General features: G+C 45.6%; 4 protein-coding genes across 4 annotated transcripts; 2 read left to right on the top strand and 2 right to left on the bottom strand.

Moving 5' to 3' along the window:
* Positions 1-38: 38 nt before the first annotated feature.
* On the bottom strand, positions 39-8,712 carry RhiXN_04470 (mitochondrial import inner membrane translocase subunit TIM54; the record flags this gene model as incomplete). The annotated part of the gene is made up of 43 exons (XM_043324287.1): positions 39-780; positions 822-1,195; positions 1,249-1,306; positions 2,204-2,286; positions 2,351-2,650; positions 2,706-3,338; positions 3,397-3,440; positions 3,509-3,553; positions 3,607-3,714; positions 3,776-3,824; positions 3,878-4,064; positions 4,121-4,380; positions 4,436-4,504; positions 4,561-4,567; positions 4,629-4,824; positions 4,879-4,987; positions 5,192-5,228; positions 5,279-5,304; positions 5,353-5,409; positions 5,463-5,483; positions 5,594-5,829; positions 5,885-6,022; positions 6,082-6,097; positions 6,161-6,258; positions 6,313-6,337; positions 6,388-6,586; positions 6,647-6,734; positions 6,789-6,879; positions 6,939-7,013; positions 7,072-7,154; positions 7,207-7,349; positions 7,405-7,436; positions 7,482-7,491; positions 7,543-7,615; positions 7,666-7,726; positions 7,777-7,892; positions 7,943-7,952; positions 8,002-8,025; positions 8,087-8,177; positions 8,228-8,295; positions 8,363-8,375; positions 8,441-8,573; positions 8,631-8,712. The coding sequence occupies 43 exons, from the start codon at positions 8,710-8,712 to the stop codon at positions 39-41; spliced, it is 5,310 nt and encodes a 1,769-aa protein (XP_043176706.1).
* A 220-nt stretch (positions 8,713-8,932) lies between these two features.
* RhiXN_04469 (insulysin) lies at positions 8,933-13,116 on the top strand (the record flags this gene model as incomplete). Its single annotated transcript, XM_043324286.1, has 17 exons — positions 8,933-9,286; positions 9,341-9,388; positions 9,453-9,491; positions 9,541-9,608; positions 9,677-10,050; positions 10,099-10,214; positions 10,264-10,353; positions 10,403-10,568; positions 10,621-11,009; positions 11,062-11,157; positions 11,209-11,360; positions 11,411-11,624; positions 11,691-11,811; positions 11,862-11,953; positions 12,006-12,105; positions 12,154-12,603; positions 12,659-13,116. The coding sequence occupies 17 exons, from the start codon at positions 8,933-8,935 to the stop codon at positions 13,114-13,116; spliced, it is 3,327 nt and encodes a 1,108-aa protein (XP_043176705.1).
* A 639-nt stretch (positions 13,117-13,755) lies between these two features.
* Positions 13,756-14,232, top strand: RhiXN_04468 (uncharacterized protein; the record flags this gene model as incomplete). The annotated part of the gene is made up of 1 exon (XM_043324285.1): positions 13,756-14,232. The coding sequence occupies one exon, from the start codon at positions 13,756-13,758 to the stop codon at positions 14,230-14,232; it is 477 nt and encodes a 158-aa protein (XP_043176704.1).
* A 63-nt stretch (positions 14,233-14,295) lies between these two features.
* RhiXN_04467 (ICE-like protease (caspase) p20 domain protein) lies at positions 14,296-16,104 on the bottom strand (the record flags this gene model as incomplete). Its single annotated transcript, XM_043324284.1, has 13 exons — positions 14,296-14,343; positions 14,395-14,477; positions 14,530-14,615; positions 14,678-14,691; positions 14,749-14,862; positions 14,913-14,926; positions 14,995-15,082; positions 15,138-15,184; positions 15,239-15,298; positions 15,427-15,487; positions 15,544-15,691; positions 15,733-16,002; positions 16,067-16,104. The coding sequence occupies 13 exons, from the start codon at positions 16,102-16,104 to the stop codon at positions 14,296-14,298; spliced, it is 1,071 nt and encodes a 356-aa protein (XP_043176703.1).
* Between the last annotated feature and the right edge of the window lie 534 nt (positions 16,105-16,638).

Raw genomic sequence — 16,638 nt, 5'->3', positions numbered from 1 at the left:
AGTAGTTCTACATTCATAATCGAAGCATGATTGGGTATCTATGCACTGGTTTCCGTTGGTGGCTGGTAAACGTGAAGTTTGTTCACAAATCGATGATCCCAGTCTACGCCACTTCCAGCTCTCAGCAGCTTCCAACCATCGAGTTCTTCCTTCCACTTTAGCTCCTTTTTGAATCGCTCAGTTGTGAGCTCCACTTCAGTGGGGGGTGGGTGTTCACGTTCCTCCTTGGTCGGCTCCCGTTCCCCGCGCGCCAGCGATCTTGCGACAACCAGCTTTCCAGGCAGTGCATCATAGTACTTCTTCCGAGCGTCGGCTATTTCTTTAGGTGTTTTATCGTAACTTTTTGGGATGTAGCGCTCCAGGTCGATATCAAAGTCAATGTCTCCGCCCTGTGGTCCAAGTTTTGGTAATGAAACTGACAGCGCCTCTGGCTCTGCCGCATCAGAGCGGGAATAGAGAGAATCTAGATCGGCTCTATGCTCTGGGGGAATGAAATCACGTGTATGACCTTCAATGAGGGTGTATGCAGCCTCGGCACCCTCTTTTGCCCGCCTGCGTTCATTGAAGAAATCGATGATCATATGAGGAATGTATCTGAATCCGATTAAATTTTGAAAAGACAGAAGCAAGAGAGGGGGCTGCGGGGGAATCTCTTGGGGAATTGCAGGGGTCTCATTGGACTGAGTTATTCGTTGAGGTCCAGATGTCTTCGAAGAAGATTTTGCAGGTTGTGATATGACATGTGAAAACAAGGGTGACTTGGGACCAGATATGGAGGAGCTGACTCCGGTATGAGGCATACACTATCTTTACCGTCTGACAATGTCTCGTTATTGAGATCTTCTGGTTCGTCAAATACGCCATCAGACGCAAGTTGGCGTGCGAGTAACTCTTCTCGATCAATGTCACGAAGTCCTTCTGTCCATCCGAGACGGAGTCCATGGAAATATTCTTTGAGTGTATGTCGACCGACAATCAGGATACCTCCTTGAATCTCTCGTTCTTGTTGTTTTTGCGGTGTCGTTGCTGAAGGAATAGGTACAATGGATGCTTGATCATCACCCCGAAGGGGGTGGTCTGGGGGAAGAGTTTCCCGACGCCGGGATTTTATCTTGTCAGCAATACTCCTAGCCAAACCACCGTGTCTATTTCCATTGACTAGCTCGAAGTCCACGGCAGCTGCGACAAGGATAGGCTAATAGCATATTAATTTATGGGCATAAATGTAGTCGTAACATTTAAATTCACCTTGACATACTTGCGGAAGTATTTCATACTTCGGTCATGATCGTCGTCCCCAGGCCACCTACACGCATAGACTCTCACTCTACGCGGGAGCTCCAGAGGATTGAGCTTTTCTTCTGACCTCCATCGGACCTTGTCAGCATATTCCTGTTTGATTTTATTTGCTGTTCTTCGGTCATAAATATATAACGAGGTGACTGAACCAAGGACTCCCCAGAATATCAGCCAATTTCGAGAAGGAAGTTTTGGTCGTTTTTGAAACCATGATGGGGGTATACCAGTATATCGAAGCACTGCTGCTGCTCCAGATGGCTTGGGAAGTCCCTCAAGTGGTAGTTTTGGAGCCTCGGGTGCGGACATTGTAGCTTGACCCCAATTTTGTTTCGCACGATAGCAGAATCGGGTTTCTCACGTGATAAGCTAGACCCTGAGGCGCCTTATAGCCAGCGCTAAAATTTCCGCTCAACCTAAACTCGACGTACAAATTGCCAGCATCCGGCGGTTCATACCACTTTACGGGAATGTTGGTCCAGACAATACGTCAAGACTGACTGCCGACCCTGCAAAAACAATCTATGCTGACCGGCGACTCCCTCTGGTTGAGTCGTCATGACGCAAGATCACCTGGCGGTGGCCGACATACTTGATTATTCTTGACATTTTTGCTTACTTTCCACTGTACGTTTGTCTTAGACCAAGTCATTTGTTTTATGTAAAATTGTCGATGATGATCACTCTGGTAAACCGTAAACACACCCAACCTTCAACGAAAGTTGTGGGTATTTCAGCGACTCTTTGAGTAGCCTATGAATTGGGAGTGGATGGGGGATTTTAAGGCGAGGCTGAGACATTGTTATCTCTTTCAATCTCGTATCATTAGTACTTTACGAATCCCTGCTGACTGTTTCCACAAAATAGGACACGGAGTAGAACCGTAAACCTTCTACCAATGTCTTACAGTCCGTTCTCGTCGAGCCAGTTATTGAAATCGGCCATTGAGTCATGCGGGTTTGCCAGGAGCGTTTCGTTTTCACTTGAGACCTGTAGGCGTGGATAAGTGCAAGTACCGCGCTATACGCGCTTAGAAATAGTAGATTGCACGAACCATGCTGGTTAATTTCTGTACCACCTTTGAGGGAGATTCCTGAAAGTATTTGCGTTCCAATGACACCTCAACTGGCTTGCACTTAGGAACTTGAATATTCTCGATTCGGGCCATGGTGCTTGTATCTTCTCGTGTACTTCCCGGGACTACCTTCACTCCTTCGAATATATAATCCATAAAATCTTCAAAAGCATCTTCACTTGTTGGGGTCTTGGACTTGCCCTCTGAAGCCTTGAAGATTCGGGGTGATGGTGTCCCAACAGAAGAACCTGGCAGAAACAATGGCTTCGGCTGGATAGGCTAACCCGGTCCGTAAATCAGAAAATTTCGGCTACTGAATATTACCCATTCTCACCGGTTCAAGAGGTCTAGAGGACGAGCGGGGAGTAGGTAAGATCTCGACTCCCTTTCTCCTGCGTATAGGGGTATTCACCCCAGCTGGAAATTCTGCTTTGGAGCGCTTGGATTTGTGTTCGCTTAATTCATTTCCCTTATCTATTACCCGTCGCTTCTTATTTTTGATAATTGGAGAAACAGCTATAGGCAATCGACCATCATTTTGATCTTCTCTAGTGGGTGACGTGGGGGTTTCCACGTCTAGTTCCAATACTTCAGAGGGTAGGTTTGCAGCCCATTGATCCATATCAGAGTCGTCATAATTAGTGCTCCCAGATCCTGGCGAGATGTGTTTCTTAATTCGTATAAGCGATGGTTCCGGAAGGTCTTGGTCTGAGTTGGGTGATTTCTCTCCGGGCTTGTATGCAGAGGGTTTAATAGGACTACTGAGCAAGGAATCCACGTATCTGACGGTCGCTTTGGTGCTAGAATGGGTATCCCGAGGATGCACTAGCGAGTCGCGTTTGAGCCGGCCGAGCCCATCAGTTATTTTACCATGTAGGTAATCCAGCTGAGATTTTTGTTTTTCGAGTGCATTTTTAGGCTTCTGTTGGGAATCTATGGGGTTGTTGAATGCATTATCCCCAGTGGACTGAATTTACAATAAGTGCGATTCCGACAAGGCCGGATCTTAAAATCGACTCGAGTACCTTTAGCTTAGCGCCTCTAGGGCTTGGAGGCGGCTTAGTTAGACCTTCGTGGCAACTGAATGATGTGCATGTAAACGACAGTTTAGGCATAAAATACTTAACTGGAACCTACCATATATGCCGACATGAAGTCTTATCCTTACATCTGTGGTGGCATCTATGTTTTGATTAGAGTCAATAATAGCCACGCTCTGAGAGTACTACTCATACGCATAATTTCCGTTGGGAAGGCGGGTTTTTGTAACTCGGGCTGCAGATTTTTTCCTTGCGATATTACTCGCTTTTCTCCGCTTTTCTTACTCGAGGTCGATTCTTCGGCTTGAAGAAGTCCAATTCAGCGGAGGGGTAATCCCGAGTACTATAGGCTTCATCAACTTACGAGTATCTGAGTTTGTCAAATCTAGAACTTCCTCTTCAATATATTCAGTCTGTTGAATAGACGATCAGACGGCGGAAATAACGAAAATACCCGAATTGGTACCTCGGTAGGCTTAGGAGGCCGAGTGTTGAGGGTTGGATAGGTGGTTGCGGGGAGGGTCGGCTTGAAATTGCACCGTTCGGTTATCCCGGCAAACTTGTCGGATGAAACAATGACGAACACCTCTTGGGATGGCTTTGTCAAGGGAGCTGTGATTGAAAAGTCAATAGATTCGAGCAAGCGTCTGGTACTAAAAGAGCAATTGTCATGGATGGTCCATGACGGATAGTAAATGTTTAAACTCACTTAATTCGCCTGAAATCTATAAGCTGATTATCGGAAGTTATGGTTAAAATGCTTGTTACTCGGGTATCGAAATCACTCCGACTCTGACTTCCTTCCGTCGATGCGTATTGGGCTAAAACAGAAACCAAAAGTTTGACATCAATAGTGTTCGCTATCTTGTTCGCTGTTGATGACAGTTCTTCAATGAAAATCGAGTATATCGGCAGTGCACGAGCACTCAGAACAATGTCCGAGCCAAAGGGCGGCCGCCGGTTTAGTAGCTATTGAATATTTCGGACAGTTAATGTTTCGGAGTTTAATATTGTTGCCCCTCACCATATCAATCCTGTCAGGGTTTTGGACCGATAATAACTTGATAGTTGTAATACCATTCTCTGCCAGCACCTAGCCACCCAAATGTCCATCAGACGATGAATTTCAATAATAGGATATGAGCTTACTTTACACCTAGTTTAAAGTTCGACCATCAGCTTTAACGATGATGGGTAATATCCGGGAAACAACACACGACTTCTCCCCGATTCCATCGAATTGTTTGAGCACCGCCGGTCGATCCTCCCAGACTTTTCCGTTGAGGCATCTCATTCTGTTCCGATTCAGCCATTCGTAGCCGGGTGTACCATGTGGTAGAGGGATGAACTCACAGTTCATCCCATTGATTATTAATGACCCGTTCTTCGTTATGAGCGCCGTATCAACCAGGGCTTAAGAACTGAGATCAGTTCGACTGTAAGCCCGGGATGAATGAGTGCGCGTACCGGTAATCATTCGGGGTGCATGACGTATCACATTGAGAGCCTCCATATGGGGTTGAGAGTTTGGACTTTTGTATTCAGGGGACATTAAGGGGATTCCTCCAAGGATCGCCTGTGTTTATTTGTATCAACAGGGTAAAACTCACATGCGTTATGACGCTCACTTGAACCAAAAGAAAGGCTTTGTCGACCGAGGTCTCGGCTTTTTGATGGGAAAGCGTATGTTTTCGTGCTCGTTCAATTTATTGTAGACCTAAACGGGAGCGATAATTGGTAGATCGCATACAATAACGTCATTCTTCCTAGAAAAGCTCACCTGCCGCTCACCCCCTCTCATGTGCATATCTTTGAACCTAATCGTACGATTAGCTAAGTATCACTGTTATAGGGTCTTTATGCTTACTCTTCGGCGTCAGACAAAGTAACGAGCTGCGCATATCAGGTTGGCGCCAAACATAACCCTGCATTTCAACTCACAACTGAGCGCAAGCATGCGGTATTGCTACTATCCGCGAACTCGATGAATAACTTCATCTGGTACTCATATTCAGATGTATACGCAAATACGAAAACAATATATTACTTACCGTAGATTGTCGAATATAATACTAAAAGGAATTAAGGAAGAGAGCATTGAGCTTAAGGGAAAAGGAATGGCTTACTCGCTGATAGAAATAGGTCAGGCAATTACGTGTATATGTGAGTATATTAGACCTACGCTCATTATCTCCCCGAATTGAGTCAATGAAAGGGTACCTTCGTCTTCATCGTGTTCGACCAACTGTGTACCCCTTAGCGTATCAATCGATCTGATAACCAGTGCATCTACACATTCTTCCCAAGAAGCGGTTTCAGGCATGCCGAGCTTGTAGTGCGTTGGATTTTTCTGAATGCGTCGAAACAGAAGAGTCTTTCGGAGCCATTGTTGCGCAGAACCAATACTCTTGATCGTGCCTATCCTCAAATAGTTAGATGAGCCAAAAGACATTAAATGACTATGCCAGTATACCTAGGCCGATCTCTGAGTTGATGTGTTCAGTCAAGTTGCAATGCAATGTGCTCTCCAGCTCAGATCCTCCCGTGGCGAGAAGTCTATACTTATTTTCGAGCGTTTTGTCGCACATGATGATCGCGATACCTTCGCGGTCTGTAGGCGTACGATGTTACCTTGCGTGGATAGAACCGAAGATGTATTGAGACACCTACCGAATTGTGGTCGGCCCTAGAAGTTGACGCCCATTATATAGTCGCACGGGTTCATTAAAAATAGGTACCCTTGACTTACCGCTCTACCTAACATTTGCATAATATCTTGGCTACTGTACTCAGCCCACCCTGTACCTGTCCATTGGGAAACTCCTTTAACAATTACAATATGTGCGGCTGGTGATATACTTCGAGTTAGTGTAGTGCATTCTTACTTATAGGATTGCTCACGAAAATTAACTCCAACGGCCAGTGTCTGAAAAGCACAACTTAGTGGATATAAGCTGCGGGATTAGAATTACTTACGGAAGTCGCTACGATAACGCTCAGCTTTCGCTCGGTGAAGAGTCGTTCAACTGTGTGCCGCTCGTCAAGGCTTAGTCCAGCGTGATGGACACCCAGTCCTAATGCAGCGAACTCTGGACGAAGAAGATCATCATCGAAAGTTCGACATTGAGTCGTGGCGATTACTTGCCTTGAAGTTGTAGCTCGGAGAATATGTTGTCTATTCTAATGCAGCTATCAGCCACTATCTCCCAATAGGAGTGGATGTCTAGTCACCAACCCGCGCGGAAGCTCCCAAGGAAGATTTTCTTTACTTTCCACCATCTTTTGACACACTCCCATCAGATAGCTCGCCGTGGCCATAACACCTGTATAAGATATCCGAGTGAGCGTATGTACAAACAACACAAAGAGCGCGCAACTTTTTCGAGTAGGACAAAACACGAGCACCGGTTTGCCGGTGCTGTGTTCTTGAATAATCGGAAATAGTTTATAGTCGAGTGTTTTCATGAACTAAAACTTATTTTCGAGTTATCACTTTGGTTCTAGGAAGCGAAGCTGTTGGCACCCACATCATTGTGTCCAGTCGGCCGTGAGTATCCATATACGTGCCGTTGGAGCCGACAAGGACGGTATTCATCTCCAAACTAAAATATATTCGCCTGGTATTCAACAGAGTCTGAGGTCGTTGTGAATTGGACTTACTTTAAACATGCGAGTTGGCTCTCCGCTCGAACACGATGACAACCAATCTTTGAGATCTTCGATGTTGGGGACGGTGGCAGAGACTAGAACAAAGCGCACATGGTTCCCGTGCTGCATCATTCTTGATACAACTACCTCCAGGCAGCTTCCTCTTGTGATTTCCCCTACAGTATGAACCTATTCCTGTGCTCAAGTCGGGGCATACAATCACGGGGGGAGCACTCACCTCATCAACCATGAACACTTTGATAAGTTGTAAAAAGTCGTTTGAATCATTCCTTTGGAAGTCATAATTTGGTTTTTATAGCTTGTTCCAATCGACGAATCACATACCAGTTACGGGTGAGTGAATCCCATTTTTCAGGCTGGAAAGAATAAGCGCTAGCATGATATGATATAGTATTGCGTACCGTCGTAATACTGGAGAAATGTACCATCAGATTTGTGTGGGCAACAACTAGGCGTACTCACATTATAGCGCAATTCTTTGCCTCCTTCCATGCACTTCTTCCTGACTTCATGGTGTCTCCAGTAAGTTCGCAGCCTTTGACCATACTCAATTGAATACCCTATCTGGAGGAGTGTGGTACATACACTTAATTCCCAGGTGTGAAAACTTGGCCGACCAATCTCTTGAACGCTCCGAACAGATGGCCTGCACAGAGTTATAGGTAAATTTCTCCAAACCAGGAACGAGGAACTGACCTTGGTAGGTGCCATGTAAACGCATTTGTAGGTAGTTTGGGTTACATTGCTTTGAGATTGGAGCAATCGAATTATGGATAGCTCAAATAGCACAGTTTTTCCGGCACCAGTAGGAGCTGTACTTGGTTATTTACCACCCAAAATCATTACCAGCAGAGCTACTTACCGCTGATAACCTATCCGAGAGTTTATTGGGTTAAAACGCCATTATTTTTCAGGACATACCATATTAGATTCGGTGTTTACCGCCTGCCAGTGATAAGCTTCTGAGCTATTCCGAGATACCCGGAGGTAAAAATTAGATATCTACCGTATTAAAGCACTGTGACTGCATGGCATTGAATACACCAAACTTGAATATATCGCGGCACCAATCAGCTGTGTTATCGAGTGCCGTAAGCCTGCGCTCGTTTAGAAAGAGCTTGCACATACGTAGCGTGGACACAGGTACCAGGCTTTTTGATAGAGAACACGATGCCTGGTTAACGGAGGAGGTACTTTGTTTAGGTACTGATCGATCTATGCGAATGTATGCGCGTGGTATCTAGGTTAGCATGGTTTCTAGGTGAGCCCTGTCTAGTCGTACCATAATATCCAGTCTTTTTAACGCTACTAACATCCAATCTTAAGATAAGTAATATGTGACTTTATGGGGAATACTTACTTGCAATCATAGCGGGCAGTGCCGTCGCTGTCTTCGACGCGCGCGCCCAAGCTTTCGCTCAGGTCAAATTCCATAACAGAGTGTCCTGCTCCTTTCGGTTGACGAGGTAATGGGGTTGGGGATGAATAGGCGTCTAGATAAAGTTAACCTTAGATAGAAGGTTTGAAAAAACACAAAGCCCATGGTATACCAATATCGTCATAGTAGTCATCTGACTGAGGATGAATGGATGAGGCATGCCATGATCGACTTGGATATTCCTGATACTCCATGGAATGGTCTTTGTTGGTACCCATGAATCTATGAGTCCTTTTGAAGGATGAATCGTGCTGAAATCTGGGGTCGTGACCTCTTTTCATGGTGGCAGCAGAGGTTGCGCCCCAGTGATATTGACTTGTGCATATTTATTTGGTTTGAGGGGCCATGGCTATTTGAAATTACGACGATGGACGATGGAGATCATTCCGGCCGCGGCTCTGGTTTAGTCTTTGCATGCCGCGCATCTCCACTTGGAGGTGGCGTTGTTCTCGTCGGCCACCGCAGTTATCTAACATTGCGTCTCGACACCAACTTTCACTCATGGCGGGCTCTGAATTCCGGTCTTTGGAGCAAAATGCCCTATGGGAATCACTATACAATCCAGCAGACTGGAGTACTATCCCTGCGTCTGCAGATCTGCCTGGATATTCTGTGTTTAAGAAGGATATAAGGAAGCCAGAAGTCGACGATCGGGATTATCGATATATAAAGCTCGAAAACGACCTTGAGGCTCTCTTGATTCACGATCCCAGCGCCGATAAAAGCGCTGCAAGTCTGGATGTTGAAGTTGGACACCTTCATGATCCTGTTCGTCGGTTTATATTACCACTTATAGGTGTGGACTGTGTTGACACACCTTAGGATGACTTACCTGGCCTAGCGCATTTCTGCGAGCATCTCTCGTTTATGGTGAGTCCTGATGCCCACTCTGCACTCCACCAGTCGAATCACACACTTAACCTCTTCACACTAGGGAACCGAGCAATTCCCTAAGGAAAACGCCTATTCAGAGGTAGATCGATACCCTTGCTTCACGTCCCAATCTAATTACTCTCACTCAGTTTATCACTAGTAATGGCGGTAGCACCAATGCGTACACTTCCGCTCATAACACCAACTACTACTTAATGTCGGTTCTAAAAGTCTTCCTGGAGCCTTAAAACGATTTTCAGGCTTCTTCCACTCCCCACTTTTCAGCGAATCCTGCACATCACGCGAGCTCAATGCGGTTGACTCCGAAAACAAGAAGAACCGTCAAAATGATGTTTGGAGGATTCATCAACTCAACAAATCCCTCTCCAAAATAGGTCACCCCTGGGCGAAGTTCGGTACTGGTAATAGAGAAACACTGACCGCCGCCTCACGCAAGAAGGCACACCCAGAGCTACTAGCACCGAATGCCTCAGACTCTTTGGCAAATTCCCAAGCACCATCTCCCAGTCCCTCCGAAATGGAAAGTAGTGAGACAGGAGACGGTGGTGCTGCGGGGCGAGAAACGAGGCGCCGGTTAGTCGAATGGTGGGAGAGTCAATATTCAGCGGAACGAATGAAATTAGTGATTCTTGGCACAGGTAAGTCTAGTTATTTGCAGTTACTCTGGCCTTTCTAATGCAGTCCAGAGTCTCTCGACGATCTCACAAACATGACCGTGCGAGAATTTTCGGCAGTAAAGAACCGGGGATTGGGACGCACACCACTCATGCTAGAAGATCCCCGCGGTCCTGAGCACAATGGAGTGGGTTGAATTGTGGCGTACTTATCAGAAACTTACCTCCGATTGATAGATTATTGTTTACGCAAAAACAGTCATGGATTTTCGTGCTTTGGAAATCTCTTGGTCCTGCGAGTGGCAAGATCCCCGGTACCTTACGAAGGTAGGTAATATAGATGATCGATGTAGGTAGGTGTAATAATCAGAACTAGCCAGCGATGATCTTGGGTCATCTGCTTGGTCACGAGGGTCCAGGATCGATACATGCGTATCTCAAGAATAAGGGGTGGATCTCCTATCTATCCGCCGGGATACATGGAGGTGGCCGAGGCTTTAGCTTTTTCAAGGTCACAATGGTCCTGACAAAAGACGGCATGGGTAGGTCTAGTATCCTCGATCGTAACCTCATTTATCCTAATTTGAATTGCAGATCATCATAAAGAGGTCCTGTTGACACTATACCGATATCTTGAGTACTTGAAAGCGTCCTCGCTTCCGACGTATATTCACGAAGAGGACAAATTGATTGCAGAAAGCAGATTCAGGTTTGCTGAGAAACGTTCCGCTGATAAATACGTATCGTCCCTATCTGAGAAACTCTCGGGCCCATACCCGCGCCATCTGGTGCTTTGCGCCGAACAGCTAGTGTGGGAATGGGATGAACCTGCTGTGCGGAGTCTTCTGAACGCGTTCACGGTCGAGCAAAGCCGTGTTATGCTTATGGCAAAAGAAGGACTGCCTGAAGGTGCCTGGGTCGAAGAGAAATGGTATGGAACCGAGTATTGGACTGAGTCTATCTCAGCTGCTCTAGCTGAAGAGGTATGTGATCCCGTACACGAACGCGAGTTGGTGAAACTGATCCACTTAATAGGCCAAAGATTTAAGCAAATTTAACGGCATATACATCCCCAAGCCTAACGAATTTATTCCCAAGAACTTTGATGTAGAAAAGGCTGTCATTGAAACAGTTTGTGTTTTGGGCACTCCCCGAGTGTATGTTGCTAACCGATAGCGATAGCCGGCCAAGAAACCTGTGAAGCTACACACCACCGAACTTTCTACTGTTTGGCACAAGAAGGACGACCAGTTTTGGATTCCTAAAGCGCGCATCATCGTGCGCCTCATGAATCCCATATGCAACGCGACTCCAAGACACAGCCTGCTCTCCAGGTCAGTTATATTCTCACATTAAGATTTAACTTCCGCTCATTCGCTCGAAGGATGTTCGTTGACCTGGTGAAGGACACGCTAACCGAGTTTACCTATGATGCCGAATTAGCGGGGATGAAATATTCAATTGTGTGCGACGGGGCGTCCATCATGGTTGTTTCTGAGGGATACAATGATAAACTCTCCGTTCTAATGGAACACGTTCTAGAGAAGGTGAAGAGTATTGTCATAACCCAAGATCGAGTTACCGTCATTGCGGAGCAGGTGAGTGTTGCATCCCTGGGTGGCTGAGTTGCAAACACATGAACTGATAATCGATGTCCGCGCCAGCTTCAACAGGAAATTGAGAACTTCTACCTCACTCAACCTTATACTCTCTCAAATTACTACGCAGACCATTTCTTGCGTGAAACAAGCTGGACTCCCAAGCAGAAGCTCGCTGAGCTTGATTGTACGTGCCTTGTTTTGAAACTGGTGTTGGATGCTGACTTGCTCGGAAAGATGTAACTCCAAATGATATTCAACACCATGCTCGGGAATTATTGGCACGCACTCATATAACCACGTTGATTCATGGAAACATTAATTCCGAGGTATGGTGTGGATACCCATTACACGGGTTCGCGATGCTGAATCTGGATTTAGGAATCGCTGCGGATCGGTGGCCGTATCGAGAGTATCTTGGGGTCTCGGCCTATAACCGCGGCGGAAAAGTCACTCCCGAGATCATTAACTCTACCTTCTGGTAAGTGTTCCCTAGCCTTGATACCACTGTATTATAAATCAGTATTAGGATCCAAATACGTCTGGGAAGACGTTGTCCCTAACAAGGACGAATTGAACTCAAGCCTGACTTATTATGTTGAAATTGGCGATCTAATGGACGCTCCCTTGAGAGCAACCCTGTTGCTCTTTGCGCAGATGATCCGAGAGCCGGCTTTTAATCAACTTCGTACCAAAGAGCAACTAGGTTATGTGGTCAGCTCCAGCGCTTGGTTCCTTCATGGTTCGATTGGATGGCACATTACAGTTCAAAGCGAGCGGAAGCCGGTTTATCTCGAAAATAGAGTCGAAGGATTTTTAGATTTATTCCGAGAAACATTAAAAACGATGTCGGAAGCGGAGTTCGAGCGTCAAAGAGATGCTTTCGCAATGAAGAGACTCGAGCGCTTGAAGAATATGGGAGAAGAGGCAAGCAGGTTTTGGACACACATCGAGTCGGGTTACGAAGATTTTCTTAGGAGTATGTCGAACTTCTCTTATCATAGTCGCTGAGTTACTAATCTATTTGCTTCTAGGGGAAACTGATGCAAAGAGCATTCGATTAATCACAAAACAAGATATCGAAACCTTCTTTAATAACTATGTTCATCATAATTCTTCTACACGGCGAAAACTTTCGATTCATCTTACCTCTCAAAAGAAAGCACCAGCAAAATTCTCCGTTGCTGCGTCTGAAGCACTCCTAGATGTCCTCAAGCAAGAAGGTGTCCCGGTTGATGAAGATCAATACCGACAGTTGAGCGCTGCAGAGCCCCCTCTGGATACAGTAGTCCAGTTCTGGACGAAGCATCTCGAAAATCACGCGTCTTCTTCCTCTATCCTACCTCGTATCCCAGATATTTCCGCTCAATACCCTGCTACAAGTTTCACAGAGGAATTAACTCTTCCAGAGAGTATTGTGCGAATTAACGATATCGCAATGTTCAAAGCTCACCTGACTGTGTCCAAGGCGCCTACCCCTGTAATCCCATGATCCTATTCTACTAGATGTATAAGTATAGAATACATGCGTAACTGTACCAGTCGTTTTTGTAGCACCTATACTGAGAAGGATTGTAATGTTTATCCGTGTTTACTTGATCCCTTAGGATGAAGCTATCCCACTTAAGCGCCGCCTTTCAGTATGACTTTCATCTCGTCTCACATCTTGGCACCAAGTTGACGACGTCACACTATACTCCCAGGACTTTGTTTGACTAGTTGTTTTGAAAAGGAACTTCTTTCCTCGTATCTTTCAGAATATGTTTGGAATTGTCGTTGCTGGCCGTTTATTGTAAGGTTCTATATCTTAATTTAGTTGGGCTGGCATCTAACATGCGCGTGAGCATACAGGCAAACTGAATGCCAACAAATTGACGAAACACATGTAGCATTCACAATTGAATCAGCTACCAATGTTAATCACATATGCGTTTTCATGTTGGGCACGGGTACGATCAAATTCCAGAACATTCGGTGGGTTTCATGAAGACTAATACTCTAGCCCATTTGAATACACAGTGCCGTTTCCACCTGGGTACGCTGCAACAGTTCATTTTCACTGGCCGGGAAAGGGGTTTCAGCTCCTTGGAATGTAAGTAGTGTTCCTTTCATCGCCCCTTGATTAAAGGCCATGATTGCCCAAGAAACGATCTTTAATTCCGATTACCGCAGGCTATCCAACGAAAAACCTTCGGCAGTGTTCAGATTACGTGGCGGTTACACACCTGCACAACTACAGTCCCACTCAACACTTTCTTCAGCGGCTGCAATTGGAGGGCCCGCAGCGAATGACGTGACCGCAATTCTAGGGATTGCAGTAGAACCTGTTCAAACAGTTGAAGCTCAGATTAATAACAACTCCATGGTACAGACGGCCCAGTCGACTGGGCAACTAGTAAAACCTGCTTCTCAAGGATTGGCGGACCCAGCTATACTCGCAGAGAAAATCGTGAAGCATATGTTCACCTACCTGTCGTCATTTGTCTCAGATCCTGGGTCTCTGTCCCCAGACACTGTGGTTCCACTCAATATTATTCGTCGCTGGTACGATAATTTCTTGACCAAAATTCGCTCTGGTGGTGTGTCCTTTTTGGATAATCAAGAATAATGCCAATGTATTCAAGTATCAGAAACCAGTAATGGTACCGATGTGGCTTACAGTGAACCTATATTACTGGATAAACAATAGGTCCATGTCGATTGGGTGGGAGGATGATAGCTATTGATATTATGAATGAATAAATATTCAATGACATGCGCCCTAACCTACCTGAGGCCTTTGGTCAAATTTCCCACGTAGTTCATTGCGGATGACCTTCAGTAGTTGAGCATATGTCATTTGGGGGAATTTGGCTACAACAACTGGTGAACCACAGGGCCGATGAACAGCAACAATTAGTCTCACCAAATGCCCGGATAAATGCATAGGAGAGTGCCCCACTGGGGAGGCCACCGAACTGGGCGTCGGCACTCGTCTGACTGTCTCTACAACTATTGAATTGGTTCTATTAGAGCACTCAACTTTATGATATACGAATCACGCTTCATCTTACCCAGATAACGAGATCTAAATCTCAAGTTAATTTCACGCTTGCTTTGATCCCGCATTCATTTTTAAACGTACCACATCGGCAGGGGACCATTTGAATCGCTTTTGGTGAGCGTCAATTGCAACAGCTTCAGCTTCAGCCTCGCCTTGAAGATCGTCAGGCTCCTTAATTGCTCCGGAGGTTTCGTACTGCTCGCGAAATTATGGAAAAAATCGGCGCATATACCAAACGTACTTACCGTCCAAGGTAAGTCTACGAAGTAGGTTCATGATTAATTGTCCAGACTCCGTGAGCTTGGAGCTAAAATGGTCTATACATACCTAACACAGAGCCACTGTGACACGAGTCGAAAAGAGCCGTTAGGCCTGCTCCCTCGGGCAAAGGCTTAACTAGCAGGTCGTGTAGTTCCTGATGATATTAGAAGAGCTGAAGTGTCGTCAGTAGAAGAAATACGAGGGCATACATCATCTACTAGAACCCCAGCAGTTTCATAGTGGGTAGGACAGATAGCTATTATGAAGGGGTTAGTTCAACATATACGACTAGCCAGAAACCTCGGCGAACACTCATCCATGCCATCATATTCGTCGCCATCTAGATCTTTTTGATTGCTAACCATAGTGGCTGTCAATTTAATCTAAATAACGAGAAAAAGGGATGAAACAACTTGCCTCCCATGGCCAGAAACTACAGTCATATAAACATTTGGTCAATAAAAAAAACCTAGCAAATTGAACAGCGCTATTACATACAGTGAAAAAACAGTGAATCGTCAGGTTCAGCATCCTCAACCAGCCAGCGAATATAACCGACCTGTCCCCAGGTACAGGTCAATGAAGGGGGTTACGTTATATTGATGGTGGACTCACAATATTTTCACGAGTGGAAAGGGCTTCGCCGATTTCACCATGAGAGCTCTCACTATCAGTGAGGACACGTATGTTTGTCTCTTCGTAGCCGAAGTAGTCTAGCGGGAGCTGTGGATAAAATATCACATTGAAGAATGATTGGCCACACCTATTAAAAAGCGTTTGATGTTGAACACATCATTTATGCACCCTTCTAGTGGTGCTATGCTTCCAGGATAGTTGCAGCCTACGAGGACAGCTTTACGTTTACCAGTGGCTTGAGACAATTTATAATGTAAGGGCTGTTTTTCTTCTCCGTCCTCGCCATAGACAGTAGGGCCGTAATGTTGCTGCTGGGAGTTGGGTACATGTATTTCATTGGGTGGGGTGGGAGGGTCGTATTCGTTTCCGTTTTCATCATCCAATGGGAATATATGATCGAACACAGCGCGAGGAACACCCATTTCTTGTGCATAATCTCTTTGTAAAGAGGAATGAGTTGGGTTTGGTTTGCGTGGATTGGCACGTCCGTTCAATTACTCACGCTGCCGCACTCCTGAGGGCACTCTTGATAAAATCCATTATAAGGTAGGAAAACTGATCCTGTATTTGTAACTGGTTATCGGGGGTCGGACGGGGGAAAGAGTATTCTCTAAGCTTTAAATCATCGTGTATGCGGATAATCGGGCGACTTGAGGTCACAACTCACTATACCTCATTGATGAAGGTACTAATCAAGCTTAAGCATTGTGCGTCGTGGTTATAGCGGTACACTCATAGTGGTTAGATGTGTAGTCAAATGATTTAATATAGTGGTACTGTATCGTTCGTCGTCGAAGATTCCCGCGATCCAATAGGTGGTCCAACTGACGTGGGGATACGGTTGAACCCTGACGGCGATGCGTGAACAAATACTTCTACATAACAAACATGCGCGCCTGAATAGCCTGACCCTATCTGCCCATTTGACGACCAGAGGATTAAAATACGTTCCTCGTAATTATAACTCATAATGTATGTATTTGGTTAATATGCACATTGCCTCTTGATAAAAGCCAAACTAACGCAAATAATCGCCCGGGCTCCTTCCGGATGCCACGTTTGCAGTCAGCAAGT

This window comes from Rhizoctonia solani, chromosome 1, assembly GCF_016906535.1.
Source record: "Rhizoctonia solani chromosome 1, complete sequence".
Taxonomy (NCBI): Eukaryota; Fungi; Basidiomycota; class Agaricomycetes; order Cantharellales; family Ceratobasidiaceae; genus Rhizoctonia; species Rhizoctonia solani.
Note: the sequence above shows the minus strand (reverse complement) of the source record. Positions and strands in the feature narration are given on the sequence as shown.